Below are 21,652 nucleotides of genomic sequence, written 5' to 3' on the forward strand. Positions count from 1 at the left end.
CGACTCTCCGTACTGTATGAGTATCTCTGTATTATACTCAGCTCTCCGTACTGTATGAGTATCTCTGTATTATGCTCAGCTCTCTGTACTGTATGAGTATCTCTGTATTATGCTCAGCTCTCCGTACTGTATGAGGATCTCTGTATTACGCTCGACTCTCTGTACTGTATGAGTATCTCTGTATTATGCTCAGCTCTCCGTACTGTATGAGTATCTCTGTATTATGCTCAGCTCTCTGTTCTGTATGAGTATCTCTGTATTATGCTCAGCTCTCTGTTCTGTATGAGGATCTCTGTATTATGCTCAGCTCTCTGTACTGTATGAGTATCTCTGTATTATGCTCCGCTCCATGTACTGTATGAGTATCTCTGTATTATGCTCAGCTCTCTGTACTGTATGAGTATCTCTGTTGTGGCAGAAGCAGCCACCAGAAACTCATATTTACATTGTTATTTGTCCCTAAACCTATATGTCCATGCATCTTATATATGGTACCAGCATGTTAAGGAAGAATAAATGTGCACCTACCGTTATTGGGTCCGTGGGTGGCCGCCGTTCGCCTAATCTCCACGTGGCGGCGGCCATCTTAACTGCCGAACAGCGGTGTTTGGTCGTCGAGCGTCTGGAACTAAAATCGGACGCTCGACTACCCAGACACCGCTCAGACCTCCAGGATCCCCAGATCGTATGATCCAAACTGCCGAACGGCCCGCCGTTCGGTAGTTTGTATTCTCCAGTTTAGGGGATTCATCCGAACCAAAGATTGGGGTCGGATGGCTGAGCTATTCGGCACTTTCTAGGCAGTGAAGTAGACCGACTACAGGGCCAGAATCTATGGAGCCGTTTTCGGCTACTGTGTCCCTGCAGTCGGTCAAATCTTTAAATACCTGTAACTCCCGAACCCCTGGTCTGATCTGGGTGAAATTTGAATATGTTACTCACCCAGAGCAGACCTACCAGGGGACCCCTCATTTATCCTCATACCCCCCGTATTTAGGGGTCATTCAGAAACTGGGGAAAACTCGGTTCCCTCTAATTAATTTACCTGCTAATCTAAGGGGAGGAGAGGGAGGGGAGGTGATTGTGAGGTGATTGGTTGTTTTGAGTTACCTCCCTTGCATGGGAAAAAGCCATAAAAGAAATTGTGTGAATAAAGCTGACAGTTGACCTCCAAGCTATGTGTCGTCTAGTTCTTGGAGGGAAGGGATTGTAACCACGCTACCCGTTTGATACCTGTATTGGATTGTTGTTCCTGTCTACCAGCGGAGCTACCTTGGATCGTACCTCTACTCCGCTACAATTGGTGGCAAGCGACGGGATCGTACTACACAGCAAGAGGCATTCAGCAGGAATTAAAAAGGACTGAATGGAAACAGATTATACCCTCTTGAAACGGGACACGCTAAAAGAGTTACTGGAAGCGAGAGGGAGGATAGCAAGCAACAAAACAAAGGCTATCCTAATCGCAGAACTCATGGAAGGAGACAGAGTCGCAGCTGCTGCAGCACCTCCAAGGGAGGGGGAAGAAACTGAGTTTACCAGAGAATATCGGGCCAGGATGGCTCTATTCTCACCAGCCATGGCAGCACAGAAAGCAGACCAGGTGTACAACGATGTACAGGCTCTCTTTATGCAGCGATCAGCGCAGGGGAGCGCAACAGCGGCCCCCACCCCGCCAGCGAAAGCTAAAATACCGTACCAGGTATTCAAAGCATTTAATGATACCGAGGGGGACATTGATGGCTATTTACAGAACTTTGAACTTTTGTGCCAGCTACATGCCATTAGCACTGAAGAACAAGTACGAGTGCTAGCGGGTAACCTATCCGGCCGCGCAGCAGATGCCTACCGAGCTATGCCGGCAGAGGATATCAGGGACTATCAAAAGGTAAAACAAACCTTGCTCGCACGGTATGCCCTTACACCTGAAGCATACCGAACACAGTTCCGGCAATTACCCAAATCAGAAAAAGACTCACATACAGAATTTGCGCACCGCCTACAACGGGCCGCTGACGGGTGGCTTGAGGCAGCCAAAGCCGTCACGGCCCAAGAGATCAAGCAATTGATGATGCTGGAGCAGTTTTACCGACGTTTGTCTCCACAGTTACAGATCTGGGTAAGAGAACGTAAGCCCCGTACTCTGCATGAGGCCGCTCAACTAGCCGATGAGCATCTGGACTCCCGGCGGGAACAGCATTTCTCCAGTAGAGTGCAATCTACGCCAGCTGTTCCCCAGCTTACCCCAGTAAATCCGCCCCGACCAGGGGGGACCTACCAGTCCCAAACCCCCCGGTACAACAACCGGGCATCGGTCCGGTGCCATGCATGTAACCAGCTGGGTCACATGCAACGAGACTGTCCCCAAAACCGGGCCAGACCAGCCTGGAACCCTCAACGACCACCAACCACCCCCCGAGCCGCGGTACACTGCTATCAGGGCAGGCCCTGGGCTCAACCTTCCACCTCTACCCAAATAGAAGAACCCTTGGGCACCCTCCATGAGGTAAACCCGGTCCAGGCGGCCTCAGACAACCGCCAGGGCCATCGACAAGTGGTCCATGTGGAGGGCAAGCGGCTGGAGGGGTTAAGAGATTCCGGGGCCACCATCACTCTGGTACGGAACCATTTAGTGGCTCCGAACCATCTCACTGGGGATTGCATTGCAGTTCGAGTGGCAGGGGGAGCTATCTACAAGGTACCCACTGCTAAACTACATTTGGACTGGGGAGCGGGGGCCGGACAAATTGAAGTGGGGATGATGCAGGATCTACCTGCCGATGTGATTTTGGGGAACGATTTGGGGGAGCTAACTTCCGCTTTTGTTACCCGGCCTCCTCCACAGGAAGCTTACCCGGTCGTCACCCGCCAACAGGCTCGCACCACGGCACCCCACCTTGACTCTGAGGCTCAGGTAAGCACAAACCCCCCTGATCACACTGTATTACCCTGGGCTGCCCCATTAGAATTTGGTAGCGAGGTCGCCCTGGACCCGTCCCTACAGGTTTACAAGGACAGGATAGATAAAGACCAGACTGGCAGAGAGGGGGAGAGATATGCTTGGGATAAGGGGTTACTATACCGGTATGCCGAAAAGGTAGTAGCCGGATCCATTCCTGTACCCATTAAACAGTTAATTGTGCCTCGAAAGTATCGACGAGAGTTAATGCGAATCGCCCACGACATTCCCATGTCCGGACACCTAGGGATCAGCCGAACCAAACATCGGCTGTTACAGAACTTCTTCTGGCCAGGGATATCACAGGATATTAAGCAGTACTGTAATACCTGTGATACCTGTCAGAGAGTAGGAAAGCGGGGGGACCGATACAAGGCCAAACTACACACCCTGCCCATTATTGAAGAACCCTTTAGCCGGGTAGCGGTAGACATTATCGGACCACTGAGACAAAAAAGCCCGTCCGGTAAGAAATACATATTGACCGTGGTAGACTATGCCACTAGATACCCCGAAGCAGTAGCCCTGACGAATGTACACGCAGAGACCATAGTAGACGCCCTCATGCGTATATTTACCCGTATGGGGATCCCCCGGGAGATCATTTCAGATCAGGGTACCCAATTCACGGCTGAGGTCACGCAACAGCTGTGGAAAGTATGCGGAGTCCGAGCTATCCTTAATTCCCCATACCACCCCCAGTCCAATGGCCTCTGCGAACGGTTTAACGGGACCTTAAAACAAATGATCCGCACGTTCGTAGCCACTCAGAAGAACTGGGAGCGGTTCTTACCCCATCTCCTGTTCGCCTACCGAGAGGTGCCCCAAGAGTCCACTGGGTTCTCTCCCTTCGAACTGTTGTTCGGAAGGAGGGTAAGGGGACCCCTAGACCTAATAAGGGAACACTGGGAGGGGGGAACGACCATTGACGGCACCCCTATCGTACCCTCTGTGTTGGAGTTTCGGAACCGCCTGGAGGAATTGACCCGGGCTGTGCGCAACAACCTCCAGGCGGCCCAGACGCGCCAGCGCCAATGGTATGATAAGGGAGCCAGGGACCGCAGCTTTCAGGTCGGCCAGAAAGTACTAGTCCTGCGCCCCGTCCCTACTGACAAGCTGCAGGCTTCCTGGCGGGGCCCATTCAAGGTGGTAGAGCAGGTCTGCGATACCACCTATATAATCGGCCCCTGCGCCGGGACCGGGGACAGACGCATGTTCCATGTGAACATGCTGAAGCCCTACCACGAGCGCACAGAGGAAGTATCCGCCATCTGCGCCTCGGCTGCAGAGGACACAGATAACCTACCCCTCCCTGACATGCTGGCCCGAGGAACGCTACAAGAGGACCTCGCAGCCGTACAGCTAGGAGACCGCTTGAATCCCCAAGAAAAAGCTCAGGCCCAAAGTTTAATTAGGGAAAAAGGAGCCACTTTTTCCAACCTCCCGGGGTATACCCCGTTAGCTACCCATCGGGTAGAAACCCTAGACCCGATCCCACTCCGTCAACCGCCCTACCGCATTCCCGAAGCAGTGAGGGGGAACATGTACAAGGAATTGAAGGAAATGTTGCAGTTAGGGGTAATTGAGCATTCCGATAGCCCCTGGGCATCCCCCGTAGTACTCGTGCCGAAGCGGGATGGAACTACCCGCTTCTGTGTAGATTACCGGAGGCTCAATGATAAAACCATATCCGATGCCTATCCCATGCCCCGGATAGACGAGCTATTAGACAAAATGGCTAGGGGGAAATACTTAACCACCATTGATCTGTGTAAAGGGTATTGGCAAATTCCTCTAGCCGAGGACGCCATTCCCAAGTCGGCCTTCGTCACCCCATTTGGCCTGTACCAATTCCGGGTCATGCCATTTGGGATGAAGAACGCCCCGGCCACCTTCCAGAGGATGGTGGACCGACTATTGGACGGGTTTCAGGAGTACGCTTGCGCCTATCTAGACGACATAGCCATCTTCAGTTATTCCTGGGCCGATCATCTAGACCATATCGGAGCAGTACTAGACCGCATCCGGGAAGCCGGACTGACCCTCAAGCCCAGTAAATGCCATATAGGGATGGCCGAGGTCCAATACCTCGGACACCGAGTAGGCAGCGGCCACCAAAAACCCGAACCAGCCAAAATAGAGGCCGTAGCTAAATGGCCAACCCCCCGCACTAAAACCCAGGTACTAGCCTTTTTAGGGACGGCAGGATATTACCGAAAGTTTGTACCTAACTACAGCGCCCTAGCCAAGCCCCTTACCGACTTGACCCGCAAGAACCTTCCCAAATTAGTAGTATGGGCCCCAGAGTGTGAACAGGCCTTCCAACTCCTAAAAAATGCCCTTGTTAATGCCCCTGTGTTGGCTGCTCCCGATCCGACTAAACGCTTTCTCGTCCATACAGACGCTTCAATGTTCGGATTGGGAGCAGTACTGAGCCAGATCGGAGCCGATGGCGGTGAACACCCCGTAGCTTACCTCAGCCGAAAGCTTTTACCCAGAGAAGTAAGCTACGCCGCCATCGAAAAGGAATGCCTTGCCGTGGTGTGGGCCCTCAAGAAACTACAGCCCTATTTGTATGGACAAACCTTTTCCCTGCTCACAGATCACAACCCGTTGGTCTGGCTGAACCGGGTGTCAGGAGACAATGCCAGACTGCTGCGCTGGAGCTTAGCGCTTCAGCCCTTTGATTTCAATATTCAATATCGCCCGGGGAAGCTCAATGGAAATGCTGACGGGTTATCCCGACAAACGGAACTAGACAAGTGATCTGTGGGTACTCCTCCAGACATCCCCAAGCCGATCCGTTGGGATCAGACTGTGTATGCTGGCTTGGTTCTGGGGGAGCATTGGTGGCAAGCGGTGGGATCGTTCCTACAACCAGAGGGACAGCTACAGACAACACCATTTTTTGGATTACAAATTGAGGGCAACGCTAGTATCCGTACAGCGACCCTATCTACAAAGGAACTCAGAAAATGGAGGAGAAGTTTCAAGTTAGATTGGACGATTACGTCCTGGAGTCTGGAGCAGTCTCAGAGGAGAACATGTTGATGTACAGAGAGACTGTCAGAGCCAAATTGTGGCAGAAGCAGCCACCAGAAACTCATATTTACATTGTTATTTGTCCCTAAACCTATATGTCCATGCATCTTATATATGGTACCAGCATGTTAAGGAAGAATAAATGTGCACCTACCGTTATTGGGTCCGTGGGTGGCCGCCGTTCGCCTAATCTCCACGTGGCGGCGGCCATCTTAACTGCCGAACAGCGGTGTTTGGTCGTCGAGCGTCTGGAACTAAAATCGGACGCTCGACTACCCAGACACCGCTCAGACCTCCAGGATCCCCAGATCGTATGATCCAAACTGCCGAACGGCCCGCCGTTCGGTAGTTTGTATTCTCCAGTTTAGGGGATTCATCCGAACCAAAGATTGGGGTCGGATGGCTGAGCTATTCGGCACTTTCTAGGCAGTGAAGTAGACCGACTACAGGGCCAGAATCTATGGAGCCGTTTTCGGCTACTGTGTCCCTGCAGTCGGTCAAATCTTTAAATACCTGTAACTCCCGAACCCCTGGTCTGATCTGGGTGAAATTTGAATATGTTACTCACCCAGAGCAGACCTACCAGGGGACCCCTCATTTATCCTCGTACCCCCCGTATTTAGGGGTCATTCAGTGTAACGGACCGTTTCAGCATAAAAGGGGAAAAATGCGTTTAGGCGATAATCCCCTTTTCCATAGACAGGCACAGCTACTGCAGAACATCAGAACTCACGAGCTGGATACGAAATGACACTCCGAACTGGAACAGCTGAACAAGAAAAGCATACAATCGGCTTACACTCTTGGCAGTCAGCTTACAATCCAATCCCCCCCAAGAACGAGACGACACTTCATTTTGAGGGTTAAGCAGGAACTCAAGACTGGGACACCCAGTCTGGCTTTTATTACCAACAAGTACATACAGGACACTCCCAGGGGGAGGATGAAATTAACCAATCACATGGATGTACCTCCCACACATTTCCTCCCCTTAGATTAACACTTAACACAATTATACTGTACACCTTTTTCCCCAATTCCTGGATGTACCCCAAATACATATGCTACACCTCCAAAACAGGTATCCCCTGATAGCCCTTATTCAGGGGGACAACATATGCAAGAATCAGCCCATTCGGATAAATGGTTCAGGAGTTATGGAACTTTAAAGTATTGACCGACCGCATGGGTAAAGTATCCGAAATCAGTTCCATGCATTTTGGCCCTGCGGTCGGTCACAAACAAGGGAATGAAAACAGGCGAATTGCCTGTGTTATAGAGCCTGGAGAGGGTTAGAATGAATTCCCTTGTTTGTGGGGTTCTTTCTACCGAACGGCGGGTCATTCGGTAGTTTCCATACGAATTTCTGGAAGTATGGAGGTCTCAGCGGTGTTTGCCTAGTCAAGTGTCCGATTTTAGTTCCAGACACTCGACGGCAAAACACCGCTGTTCGGTAGTTTAAGATGGCCGCCGCCACGTGGTTGTTTCCTGAATGGCGGCCACCCAGAGGACACAGAACACATTACATGATTGCCAATTACCCGTTTGCAACATTGTTGCAAACGGTAATTGGAGGCACACTTAGTCCTGGGTGGTCTGGTTGTTCGGTAGTTTCCTCAATACAATGAATGGAGTGATTCTACCGAACAATCAGATGAATGCTGTACACATATATAACCCAGGTTAACTGCATACAAAAATACATACATGACATGAAAGTATTAAAGGCAGGATTACTGTACTACGCTCCACAGTCTTAAAGGGACAGTAGTCCCAAAATGTCCATTGCTGATTTTAAAGGGCCAGTAGCAGCAATACAAATTAGTACATGCCCAAATATAGTCTTTAAAGTGCAATATGTCCAGGGGCCATAGTCAGCGGGCAGGAGGCTAGCAGCCAGGCCTCTCCAGTTCACAGTGGCGAAGCTGGTTTCGCCACATTTCTCCCCTTTGTCAATTAGACTAACAGGGTACCTGACTTTCTGCCGGTCAGTGCCCTGGTTAGTCCAGCAACCCACCCACGAAACAGAAATAACAGAGCAGCCCACCCACACTAACCGGTTACTACATCTGGGTGAGGAAGGATTTTGTCCAAGTTCTGGTGTTTCACCACTGCTGGGTGGGAGACGGGTAGGCTGCCTTGGTGGGTTGCTGAGGGGGCAGAGACCAGCGGTACTCTGTCCTGTTGCCAGCCCTACCACGGGAGTAGTCTGGTGGGCGCCTGGTTGCTGGAGACTGGCTGTCTCCCCTTTAGGTGCACAGCTCGACTGCCGGAGGGGGAGACCGACTGTCTCCCCTTTGGATCCATCACACTGAGGCTGGGGAACAGGACCGACCGTCCCTATCCCTTGTGCTGTAAGTGCAGAGACTACGGTCCCATCTGCACAGTTGTGGGGCTTAACATCTCCCCTTGGTGGATTAGGTTGCCGTGGGAGAGAGGGTGTAACAAGTTCCTCTCTCTGGATGGCAAACTGCCGCTGGGGAGAAAGGATGGCACCTTCTGCTCCCTGAGGTACACACTGCCGCTGGGGAGGAAGGACGCTGCTCTCCTCTCCCTTCACCTCACACTGCCTTCCTGGCACATCACTTTGTTGCTGGGGGGCAGGAACAACAACCTCTGCCCCCTGTAACTCAGCCTGCCGCTGGGGAGGATGGACGACACCATCAGCTCCCGGAGACACACACTGCCGCTGGGGAGGGAGGACGCTGCTCTCCTCTCCCTTTACTTCACACTGCCTTCCTGGCATATCACTTTTCTGCTGGGGGGCAGGAACAACAACCTCTGCCCCCTGCAACTCAGCCTGCTGCTGGGGAGGAAGGACGACACCTTCATCTCCCTGGGACACACACTGCCGCTGGGGAGGAAGGACGGCACCTTCAGCTCCCTGAGGTACAATCTGCCGCTGGGGAGGAAGGACGACACCTTCACCTCCCTGGGGTACACACTGCCGCTGGGGAGGAAGGACGACACCTTCATCTCCCTGGGGTTGCTCACAGGACCAGTCTATGAGGACCCCTACTTCGGGTTCTTCCTGCCGCCTCAGGGGGGGGCGGCTAACCTCCTCGGATGCAGCCTCTACTCTGCTGCTGTACCACTCTTCCTGCTCATCATACTCTTCGTCCATCTTTGAGTTTTGCTCAGCCATGACCTGGTTCCAGATCCCCTGGAATGTGTCCATGGATATATAACCCCCATACTGGGCCACTTGCTGCCTCACCTTGGCCATAAAATCATCTTCAGCGTCAGAGCCTTCCATACTTGTCTGCTCCAAGTCGCTGGATACCTCTGCTACCTCGGGTACTGCTGGTTGCTGTTGGGCGGGAGGACCGGTTGTCTCTTCCCAGGCCTCATTGATGAGTCGCAGGTAATCCCCCTCCAGGTTCCATTCCTGGTTAACCAAATATCGTAGGTCTGCCTCGAGGTCAATAGCGCCAAAGAGACCCAGCATGTTCTCTCGGATGCCGTACAGGTCCCAAAAACGATAGTCGGTATCTTCCCCAAAGTCCTCGTCACCACTATTATTCCAAAATCGACCGGGGCCAGTGTAATCTCCGCCTTCTGGGAACTCATACTCTGCCATCCTGGGGACACACTGAGCCGCGTACCACTGTAGCGCCTGGTATGCGTCGTCGAGCACCAGTTCTGCGTATACTAGAATCTCGAGTCTAGTCACCCACTTTTCTGTGGTCTGTTTTCTCAGGAGGGGCATCCGCTCTGCCATTCTAGCCAGAATTCGCTGCCTTCTGCTGCGGCGCTGATCCCCTCGTGAATACTGTACTTCCTCTAGGGCTTCGTCCCACAATCTGGCTCTGACAGTCTCTCTGTACATCAACATGTTCTCCTCTGAGACTGCTCCAGACTCCAGGACGTAATCGTCCAATCTAACTTGAAACTTCTCCTCCATTTTCTGAGTTCCTTTGTAGATAGGGTCGCTGTACGGATACTAGCGTTGCCCTCAATTTGTAATCCAAAAAATGGTGTTGTCTGTAGCTGTCCCTCTGGTTGTAGGAACGATCCCGCCGCTTGCCACCAATTGTAACGGACCGTTTCAGCATAAAAGGGGAAAAATGCGTTTAGGCGATAATCCCCTTTTCCATAGACAGGCACAGCTACTGCAGAACATCAGAACTCACGAGCTGGATACGAAATGACACTCCGAACTGGAACAGCTGAACAAGAAAAGCATACAATCGGCTTACACTCTTGGCAGTCAGCTTACAATCCAATCCCCCCCAAGAACGAGACGACACTTCATTTTGAGGGTTAAGCAGGAACTCAAGACTGGGACACCCAGTCTGGCTTTTATTACCAACAAGTACATACAGGACACTCCCAGGGGGAGGATGAAATTAACCAATCACATGGATGTACCTCCCACACATTTCCTCCCCTTAGATTAACACTTAACACAATTATACTGTACACCTTTTTCCCCAATTCCTGGATGTACCCCAAATACATATGCTACACCTCCAAAACAGGTATCCCCTGATAGCCCTTATTCAGGGGGACAACATATGCAAGAATCAGCCCATTCGGATAAATGGTTCAGGAGTTATGGAACTTTAAAGTATTGACCGACCGCATGGGTAAAGTATCCGAAATCAGTTCCATGCATTTTGGCCCTGCGGTCGGTCACAAACAAGGGAATGAAAACAGGCGAATTGCCTGTGTTATAGAGCCTGGAGAGGGTTAGAATGAATTCCCTTGTTTGTGGGGTTCTTTCTACCGAACGGCGGGTCATTCGGTAGTTTCCATACGAATTTCTGGAAGTATGGAGGTCTCAGCGGTGTTTGCCTAGTCAAGTGTCCGATTTTAGTTCCAGACACTCGACGGCAAAACACCGCTGTTCGGTAGTTTAAGATGGCCGCCGCCACGTGGTTGTTTCCTGAATGGCGGCCACCCAGAGGACACAGAACACATTACATGATTGCCAATTACCCGTTTGCAACATTGTTGCAAACGGTAATTGGAGGCACACTTAGTCCTGGGTGGTCTGGTTGTTCGGTAGTTTCCTCAATACAATGAATGGAGTGATTCTACCGAACAATCAGATGAATGCTGTACACATATATAACCCAGGTTAACTGCATACAAAAATACATACATGACATGAAAGTATTAAAGGCAGGATTACTGTACTACGCTCCACAGTCTTAAAGGGACAGTAGTCCCAAAATGTCCATTGCTGATTTTAAAGGGCCAGTAGCAGCAATACAAATTAGTACATGCCCAAATATAGTCTTTAAAGTGCAATATGTCCAGGGGCCATAGTCAGCGGGCAGGAGGCTAGCAGCCAGGCCTCTCCAGTTCACAGTGGCGAAGCTGGTTTCGCCACATTCAGAAACTGGGGAAAACTCGGTTCCCTCTAATTAATTTACCTGCTAATCTAAGGGGAGGAGAGGGAGGGGAGGTGATTGTGAGGTGATTGGTTGTTTTGAGTTACCTCCCTTGCATGGGAAAAAGCCATAAAAGAAATTGTGTGAATAAAGCTGACAGTTGACCTCCAAGCTATGTGTCGTCTAGTTCTTGGAGGGAAGGGATTGTAACCACGCTACCCGTTTGATACCTGTATTGGATTGTTGTTCCTGTCTACCAGCGGAGCTACCTTGGATCGTACCTCTACTCCGCTACATCTGTATTATGCTCCGCTCCATGTACTGTATGAGTATCTCTGTATTATGCTCAGCTCTCTGTACTGTATGTGTATCTCTGTATTATGCTCAGCTCTCTGTACTGTATGAGTATCTCTGTATTATGCTCAGCTCTCTGTACTGTATGAGGATCTCTGTATTATACTCAGCTCTCTGTACTGTATGAGTATCTCTGTATTATGCTCAGCTCTCTGTACTGTATGAGTATCTCTGTATTATGCTCAGCTCTCTGTACTGTATGTGTATCTCTGTATTATGCTCAGCACTCTGTACTGTATGAGTATCTCTGTATTATGCTCAGCTCTCCGTACTGTATGTGTATCTCTGTATTATGCTCAGCTCTCTGTACTGTATGAGTATCTCTGTATTATGCTCAGCTCTCTGTACTGTATGTGTATCTCTGTATTATGCTCAGCTCTCCGTACTGTATGTGTATCTCTGTATTATGCTCAGCTCTCCGTACTGTATGAGTATCTCTGTATTATGCTCCGCTCCATGTACTGTATGAGTATCTCTGTATTATGCTCAGCTCTCTGTACTGTATGAGTATCTCTGTATTATGCTCAGCTCTCTGTACTGTATGAGTATCTCTGTATTATGCTCCGCTCCATGTACTGTATGAGTATCTCTGTATTATGCTCAGCTCTCAGTACTGTATGAGTATCTCTGTATTATGCTCCGCTCCATGTACTGTATGAGTATCTCTGTATTATGCTCAGCTCTCTGTACTGTATGAGTATCTCTGTATTATGCTCAGCTCTCTGTACTGTATGAGTATCTCTGTATTATGCTCCGCTCCATGTACTGTATGAGTATCTCTGTATTATGCTCCGCTCCATGTACTGTATGAGTATCTCTGTATTATGCTCAGCTCTCCGTACTGTATGAGGATCTCTGTATTATGCTCAGCTCTCTGTACTGTATGAGTATCTCTGTATTATGCTCAGCTCTCTGTACTGTATGAGTATCTCTGTATTATGCTCAGCTCCATGTACTGTATGTGTATCTCTGTATTATGCTCAGCTCTCTGTACTGTATGAGTATCTCTGTATTATGCTCCGCTCCATGTACTGTATGAGTATCTCTGTATTATGCTCAGCTCTCTGTACTGTATGAGTATCTCTGTATTATGCTCAGCTCTCTGTACTGTATGAGTATCTCTGTATTATGCTCCGCTCCATGTACTGTATGAGTATCTCTGTATTATGCTCAGCTCTCCGTACTGTATGAGGATCTCTGTATTATGCTCAGCTCTCTGTACTGTATGAGTATCTCTGTATTATGCTCAGCTCTCTGTACTGTATGAGTATCTCTGTATTATGCTCAGCTCCATGTACTGTATGTGTATCTCTGTATTATGCTCAGCTCTCTGTACTGTATGAGTATCTCTGTATTATGCTCCGCTCCATGTACTGTATGAGTATCTCTGTATTATGCTCAGCTCTCTGTACTGTATGTGTATCTCTGTATTATGCTCAGCTCTCTGTACTGTATGAGTATCTCTGTATTATGCTCCGCTCCATGTACTGTATGAGTATCTCTGTATTATGCTCAGCTCTCTGTACTGTATGAGTATCTCTGTATTATGCTCAGCTCTCTGTACTGTATGAGTATCTCTGTATTATGCTCCGCTCCATGTACTGTATGAGTATCTCTGTATTATGCTCAGCTCTCCGTACTGTATGAGGATCTCTGTATTATGCTCAGCTCTCTGTACTATATGAGTATCTCTGTATTATGCTCAGCTCTCTGTACTGTATGAGTATCTCTGTATTATGCTCAGCTCCATGTACTGTATGTGTATCTCTGTATTATGCTCAGCTCTCTGTACTGTATGAGTATCTCTGTATTATGCTCCGCTCCATGTACTGTATGAGTATCTCTGTATTATGCTCAGCTCTCTGTACTGTATGTGTATCTCTGTATTATGCTCAGCTCTCTGTACTGTATGAGTATCTCTGTATTATGCTCAGCTCCATGTACTGTATGAGTATCTCTGTATTATGCTCAGCTCTCTGTACTGTATGAGTATCTCTGTATTATGCTCAGCTCCATGTACTGTATGTGTATCTCTGTATTATGCTCAGCTCTCCGTACTGTATGAGGATCTCTGTATTATGCTCAGCTCTCTGTACTGTATGTGTATCTCTGTATTATGCTCAGCTCTCTGTACTGTATGAGTATCTCTGTATTATGCTCCGCTCCATGTACTGTATGAGTATCTCTGTATTATGCTCAGCTCTCTGTAATGTATGTGTATCTCTGTATTATGCTCAGCTCTCTGTACTGTATGAGTATCTCTGTATTATGCTCAGCTCCATGTACTGTATGAGTATCTCTGTATTATGCTCAGCTCTCTGTACTGTATGAGTATCTCTGTATTATGCTCAGCTCCATGTACTGTATGTGTATCTCTGTATTATGCTCAGCTCTCTGTACTGTATGAGTATCTCTGTATTATGCTCAGCTCCATGTACTGTATGTGTATCTCTGTATTATGCTCAGCTCTCTGTACTGTATGAGTATCTCTGTATTATGCTCAGCTCTCTGTACTGTATGAGGATCTCTGTATTATGCTCAGCTCCATGTACTGTATGTGTATCTCTGTATTATGCTCAGCTCTCTGTACTGTATGAGGATCTCTGTATTATACTCAGCTCTCTGTACTGTATGAGGATCTCTGTATTATGCTCCGCTCCATGTACTGTATGAGTATCTCTGTATTATGCTCAGCTCCATGTACTGTATGTGTATCTCTGTATTATGCTCAGCTCCATGTACTGTATGAGTATCTCTGTATTATGCTCAGCTCTCTGTACTGTATGAGGATCTCTGTATTATACTCAGCTCCATGTACTGTATGAGTATCTCTGTATTATGCTCAGCTCTCTGTACTGTATGAGGATCTCTGTATTATACTCAGCTCTCCGTACTGTATGAGTATCTCTGTATTATGCTCAGCTCTCTGTACTGTATGAGTATCTCTGTATTATGCTCAGCTCTCCGTACTGTATGAGGATCTCTGTATTACGCTCGACTCTCTGTACTGTATGAGTATCTCTGTATTATGCTCAGCTCTCCGTACTGTATGAGTATCTCTGTATTATGCTCAGCTCTCTGTACTGTATGTGTATCTCTGTATTATGCTCAGCTCTCTGTACTGTATGAGTATCTCTGTATTATGCTCCGCTCCATGTACTGTATGAGTATCTCTGTATTATGCTCAGCTCTCTGTACTGTATGTGTATCTCTGTATTATGCTCAGCTCTCTGTACTGTATGAGTATCTCTGTATTATGCTCAGCTCTCTGTACTGTATGTGTATCTCTGTATTATGCTCAGCTCTCTGTACTGTATGAGTATCTCTGTATTATGCTCAGCTCTCTGTACTGTATGAGGATCTCTGTATTATGCTCAGCTCTCTGTACTGTATGAGTATCTCTGTATTATGCTCAGCTCTCCGTACTGTATGAGGATCTCTGTATTACGCTCGACTCTCCGTACTGTATGAGTATCTCTGTATTATACTCAGCTCTCCGTACTGTATGAGTATCTCTGTATTATGCTCAGCTCTCTGTACTGTATGAGTATCTCTGTATTATGCTCAGCTCTCCGTACTGTATGAGGATCTCTGTATTACGCTCGACTCTCTGTACTGTATGAGTATCTCTGTATTATGCTCAGCTCTCCGTACTGTATGTGTATCTCTGTATTATGCTCAGCTCTCTGTACTGTATGAGGATCTCTGTATTATGCTCAGCTCTCTGTACTGTATGAGTATCTCTGTATTATGCTCAGCTCTCCGTACTGTATGAGGATCTCTGTATTACGCTCGACTCTCCGTACTGTATGAGTATCTCTGTATTATACTCAGCTCTCCGTACTGTATGAGTATCTCTGTATTATGCTCAGCTCTCTGTACTGTATGAGTATCTCTGTATTATGCTCAGCTCTCCGTACTGTATGAGGATCTCTGTATTACGCTCGACTCTCTGTACTGTATGAGTATCTCTGTATTATGCTCAGCTCTCCGTACTGTATGAGGATCTCTGTATTATGCTCAGCTCTCTGTACTGTATGAGTATCTCTGTATTATGCTCAGCTCTCTGTTCTGTATGAGGATCTCTGTATTATGCTCAGCTCTCTGTACTGTATGAGTATCTCTGTATTATGCTCCGCTCCATGTACTGTATGAGTATCTCTGTATTATGCTCAGCTCTCTGTACTGTATGAGTATCTCTGTATTATGCTCCGCTCCATGTACTGTATGAGTATCTCTGTATTATGCTCAGCTCTCTGTACTGTATGTGTATCTCTGTATTATGCTCAGCTCTCTGTACTGTATGAGTATCTCTGTATTATGCTCAGCTCTCTGTACTGTATGAGGATCTCTGTATTATACTCAGCTCTCTGTACTGTATGAGTATCTCTGTATTATGCTCAGCTCTCTGTACTGTATGAGTATCTCTGTATTATGCTCAGCTCTCTGTACTGTATGTGTATCTCTGTATTATGCTCAGCTCTCTGTACTGTATGAGTATCTCTGTATTATGCTCAGCTCTCCGTACTGTATGTGTATCTCTGTATTATGCTCAGCTCTCTGTACTGTATGAGTATCTCTGTATTATGCTCAGCTCTCTGTACTGTATGTGTATCTCTGTATTATGCTCAGCTCTCTGTACTGTATGTGTATCTCTGTATTATGCTCAGCTCTCCGTACTGTATGTGTATCTCTGTATTATGCTCAGCTCTCCGTACTGTATGAGTATCTCTGTATTATGCTCAGCTCTCTGTACTGTATGTGTATCTCTGTATTATGCTCAGCTCTCTGTACTGTATGAGTATCTCTGTATTATGCTCAGCTCTCTGTACTGTATGAGGATCTCTGTATTATGCTCAGCTCTCTGTACTGTATGATTATCTCTGTATTATGCTCAGCTCTCCGTACTGTATGAGGATCTCTGTATTACGCTCGACTCTCCGTACTGTATGAGTATCTCTGTATTATACTCAGCTCTCTGTACTGTATGAGTATCTCTGTATTATACTCAGCTCTCTGTACTGTATGAGGATCTCTGTATTATGCTCAGCTCTCTGTACTGTATGTGTATCTCTGTATTATGCTCAGCTCTCTGTACTGTATGAGGATCTCTGTATTATGCTCAGCTCTCTGTACTGTATGAGTATCTCTGTATTATGCTCAGCTCTCTGTACTGTATGAGTATCTCTGTATTATGCTCAGCTCTCTGTACTGTATGTGTATCTCTGTATTATGCTCAGCTCTCTGTACTGTATGAGGATCTCTGTATTATGCTCAGCTCTCTGTACTGTATGTGTATCTCTGTATTATGCTCAGCTCTCCGTACTGTATGAGTATCTCTGTATTATGCTCAGCTCTCTGTACTGTATGAGTATCTCTGTATTATGCTCAGCTCTCTGTACTGTATGTGTATCTCTGTATTATGCTCAGCTCTCTGTACTGTATGTGTATCTCTGTATTATGCTCAGCTCTCTGTACTGTATGAGTATCTCTGTATTATGCTCAGCTCTCTGTACTGTATGTGTATCTCTGTATTATGCTCCGCTCTCTGTACTGTATGAGTATCTCTGTATTATGCTCGCTCTCCGTACTGTATGAGTATCTCTGTATTATGCTCAGCTCTCTGTACTGTATGAGTATCTCTGTATTATGCTCAGCTCTCTGTACTGTATGAGTATCTCTGTATTATGCTCAGCTCTCTGTACTGTATGTGTATCTCTGTATTATGCTCAGCTCTCCGTACTGTATGTGTATCTCTGTATTATGCTCAGCTCTCCGTACTGTATGAGTATCTCTGTATTATGCTCAGCTCTCCGTACTGTATGAGGATCTCTGTATTATGCTCAGCTCTCCGTACTGTATGAGTATCTCTGTATTATACTCAGCTCTCTGTACTGTATGAGTATCTCTGTATTATGCTCAGCTCTCTGTACTGTATGAGGATCTCTGTATTATGCTCAGCTCTCTGTACTGTATGAGTATCTCTGTATTATGCTCAGCTCTCCGTACTGTATGAGGATCTCTGTATTACGCTCGACTCTCTGTACTGTATGGGATCATTACTAGTATCAGAGGATAGCATGTGGTTGTCTAAGTATCTACCTATAGATTATAAATGAACTGTGGGATTTTATTTTCCTTTGTTGCTAGTCCCAAACCTTTCCTTCATTAGGTTTTCTGTCCTCGCGGCTTGTCTATGTCAGATTAGGTCACGCTTATTTACTAAAGTTAGAATTCAAGGTGATCTTTGACCTTAAATTTAAATTCCCCACAATTCTCAATTCAGTAAATAACCGTGTCAGCCTGAACACTTACTTTAAGATGTACACATAGCACAACATTTTTAAATGTTATTTATGTGGATTGTGTTTAAAATATAAATTTTAAAACATAAATAGAAACAATATATATATGTGTGATTTAAGGTCAAACAACTTGCTAACCTTAGCTTCGGGATCACTGTTGATGCTGGAGGAGTCCTCTTCATCAGACTGAGGGCCATTTCTGGGGACAGGAAGAATTCACATATTTAGGATGCTGACCGTACAATTACACATGTCTATGAACAGGCAAGAAACAAACACGACTTAGCTGCAGAATCTTAGTGAGATCTTGAATGCCCAAGTGAGCAAGACATATATAATAAGGCCAAGTCAGTTTACATCATGGAAGCTGTACTCTCTGCAAAAAACCCAGACACCCACACGCACTTGATGAATACAAAAAAAGATGCTCCGCAAGTCAAAAGGAAAATCCTGCCGTTTCATTTTACAAACACAAGAGACAACCATAGGGAAATGTTGCCTCATTCACTCCTATTGATTTAGCACACACAGAAAGAATACTTTGCTAATCGACAAACGTGGAAATAACAGAACACACAGATAATAAGCAGTCACTGTAATTACGCCAAACAACTCTCATACGTTCTGCACCCATGTGTTTTACTTTACATTTTTCCATTGTTAGTGATGACACACACTTATTTTGTGGCATTTACAGTTTTATAGTGTCTTAATTAAATGGTGTACTTTACTCTTTTTCCATTTAAGCATTCTGTAAAGTAATTCTAATGTCCTTATTTACTCGCCTTAGCTTTAAAGAAGCGTAGCGTAATGTTGCTCCTTCAAACTCCTTTAGACTCGGGTCAGGGTTCACTGTTGCTGCGTGCAAGTCCTATAGATAAACACACAGCACGTTAGGATATGGTAATAATTCACACCGCACAAACAAAAACAAAAGTTTACATTGACACGAGGATTCAGTAAAAAGATGTGTTACATTCAGCAAAGATCGCAGATTTATTTATTATCTAATTGGACATTTATCCTGGTTTACATTAATATCTCTTTATGCTCTGTAGTTCTCTGGAGGTTATTTTTTACCGCTATATACCAACCGTATGTGTGTGTGTGTGTGTGTATGGACACGACATTCACATATAAACAAATGTATGGCAAATTACCCCCAGAAAAAGAACAGCATAAAGCATAAACACCACCCTCTCTCTCTGACGGGCATTTCCCAAAGATATTTTAATGGTTCTTCTATCAATACATTAACTAATCATTTTAGGTCAATACAGATTGCCTACAGGTGAAAGTGCACAAACATAGAAGATTATGTTAAAAGATAAGACAGGTGTCATTTTATTTTATAAAGAAGGTTGATGTAAACCGTTTCCGAGCTGGGAAGGCCAAAAAACTGCATTGAGGGAACACTGAGTTTATCTACTCCTATGGTGCTGGCATTTCTGTCTTCCAAAGCCGTTATTTAGTTAGTGAGTTGGAATGGTAACAGAGTCGCGTGCAGCTCTGTGGGATTCCTTCGCATTTCCCTGCCTGGTTTCGAAGTTATCTGTGAGAATACCACAGACATTCACATGCAAACAAAAAAATTACAAGCGGTACACTTTGAAATGGTTTTAGCAGGTACTTGCCTTCCAAATGTCAACATTTATCTTTCCCCCATTCAGAACAGCAAAACCACTCCATGGCTGTTTCTGTGTATACAATTATTCACAAGGAAGGAGCACATTGATAAATAAAGAAAGGGGAAAGAAAAGAAAACAAAGAAAAAAACAAAACACAAGACAATGTTGTTAGCATATATTCACATGGTGGATACAGGATCAGTAGGGTCTTAGCCCATTGGTTGACAAAGGGATATATCCCAAAAGAACCCAAAGAGTTAAATGCACAGGTGCAACCACTTAAAGCAATTTTATTGAATATGCTGTGCAATTTTGGGCACCTGCTCTAAAGAACGATATCATGGTACTAGAAAAAGTGCAGAGACGAGCTACAAAATTAATAAAAGGATTTAAAACTCTTTAGTTTGGAAAAACAGCGCCTGAGAGGGGATATGATAACATTATACAAATATATTCAGGTCCAGTACAAACCATTATCTGGAAATCTATGCATATAATACAATTGTAGTGGGAATGGTCCTGTCTTTGTGCACTGCCCCCTCCGGTTTATGCAAAATTAAACATACATAAAATTACATATTCCAGGTAAGTGGGTTAATCTCATAATTACAGACATTAAATTGCTATAGAACAGGACATTCCTAAAAAATGGGAGACCAGCTTATAAGATTTATGGTCATATACTGTAACTACCCATTATTTTTTTTTACCTTTTTTTAAAAACTTTGTGGGCTTTAAAGTTAGTTCGAAGTGGAGTGTGCTAAAGTGTTTATGCTGCATCTAATACAATTGTATCCTTATAAAGTATATAAAGGCTCTTGAACTGCAGGGAGCCCCAGGAGGATTGTTTCCCAGGTATGTGGGTTAATCGGACGAGCAATAATAAGTTTAAGCAGGACTGGCCAAAAATGGGGCACATCGGCAGGCTTATGCAATGTATGATTATATGCTCTAACGAAATGTCCAAGGTGTAATTCTCTTAATGCACACGGGACACTTGCCAACAGGCAGCTTTAATAGGTTGCTCCATAATGAATTACGCAGGATGCAATTTTCAAACGTTAAGGTTGAAATTTAACCCATCCCTAATGGATGACATAAAATCTTTAAAAAGCCCGGAGGTTGCATTTTTGTGTCTACTTAAATAAAATCTGAAAATAAGCAACCCAAGCTATCCCTGACCCTCCTGACTTCAGTTTTTATTTTTGAGCACATTCATTTCTGCATTAACATCACGTGACACCAAACACACTTAACTCTGCGTATTGATAAGCGTCTAGACGGCCCACAATGGCCACTGGAAAAAACATGGATGCTGTTCTGAGTACACATGCATGATGTCATTTATGTCACAAGCAATCAGAACCACTCAGTGACATAAATTTTAATTATGCACATGCATTGCTACTGAAGCACTCTGCTATAGGCAGAAACACCCTTCGTTAGCTCAGTCCAGAGTGAGCGCCTGTAATGATGCAATTCTCTTTCTGGAATTGCATTTTGTCATGAAAGCTGGGCACCAGACGATCAACCTGAGATCTGAATTTTACGGCATAATTCTGGACACAGATTTCAAGTATAATTGCAGCTGCTGTTTCATGTGGTATGCAGGCACTACTGACACTGATAATTCTAATAGTACTAAATGGGATAAACTTCTTCCATGTAAGCTGCCACAAAAATACCTAAACTTTCAGATGCAACAAGTAGCAAAATCTTAACAAATTTAGAATAAAAGAAAATTGTCCAGAGGCCCTAAATATATTTTTAGCATGGGACTACCCAAAGTGTGTGTGTGTTATTCTAAGCATACCAACATCTCCAGTTATACCGCATCCCACCCTTTTTGCTGCAAGCAATCTGCTCTACCCTTCAAAGGAAATGAAATTCCAGCCGGATATGGCCCTGTGCTCAGTGGTTGCACCTGTGTCTGAACGACAAACCTTAGAGCACAGAAAGTATAAATCACGTTTCTTAGAACCCCTTAGGTTCCAAAGCAATGAAAGTGAACGCAGACTGGAGAGA

The 21,652-nt window shown here is 45.8% G+C and overlaps 1 protein-coding gene across 2 annotated transcripts in view; it reads right to left on the bottom strand.

The window, feature by feature from the left end:
- The window catches only part of APBB2 (amyloid beta precursor protein binding family B member 2), a 341,181-nt gene that overhangs the window by 132,584 nt on the left and 186,945 nt on the right, over positions 1–21,652 (bottom strand). For both annotated transcript variants that reach the window (XM_063457900.1, XM_063457901.1), the window contains 3 exons: positions 19,634–19,696; positions 18,785–18,870; positions 18,138–18,198 (listed from right to left, as the gene is read on the bottom strand). In XM_063457900.1, coding sequence (XP_063313970.1) covers positions 18,138–18,198; positions 18,785–18,870; positions 19,634–19,696 — 210 coding nt within the window. The remainder of the gene's footprint in view (positions 1–18,137; positions 18,199–18,784; positions 18,871–19,633; positions 19,697–21,652) is intronic.

Source organism: Pelobates fuscus, chromosome 6, assembly GCF_036172605.1.
Source record: "Pelobates fuscus isolate aPelFus1 chromosome 6, aPelFus1.pri, whole genome shotgun sequence".
Classification (NCBI taxonomy): Eukaryota; Metazoa; Chordata; class Amphibia; order Anura; family Pelobatidae; genus Pelobates; species Pelobates fuscus.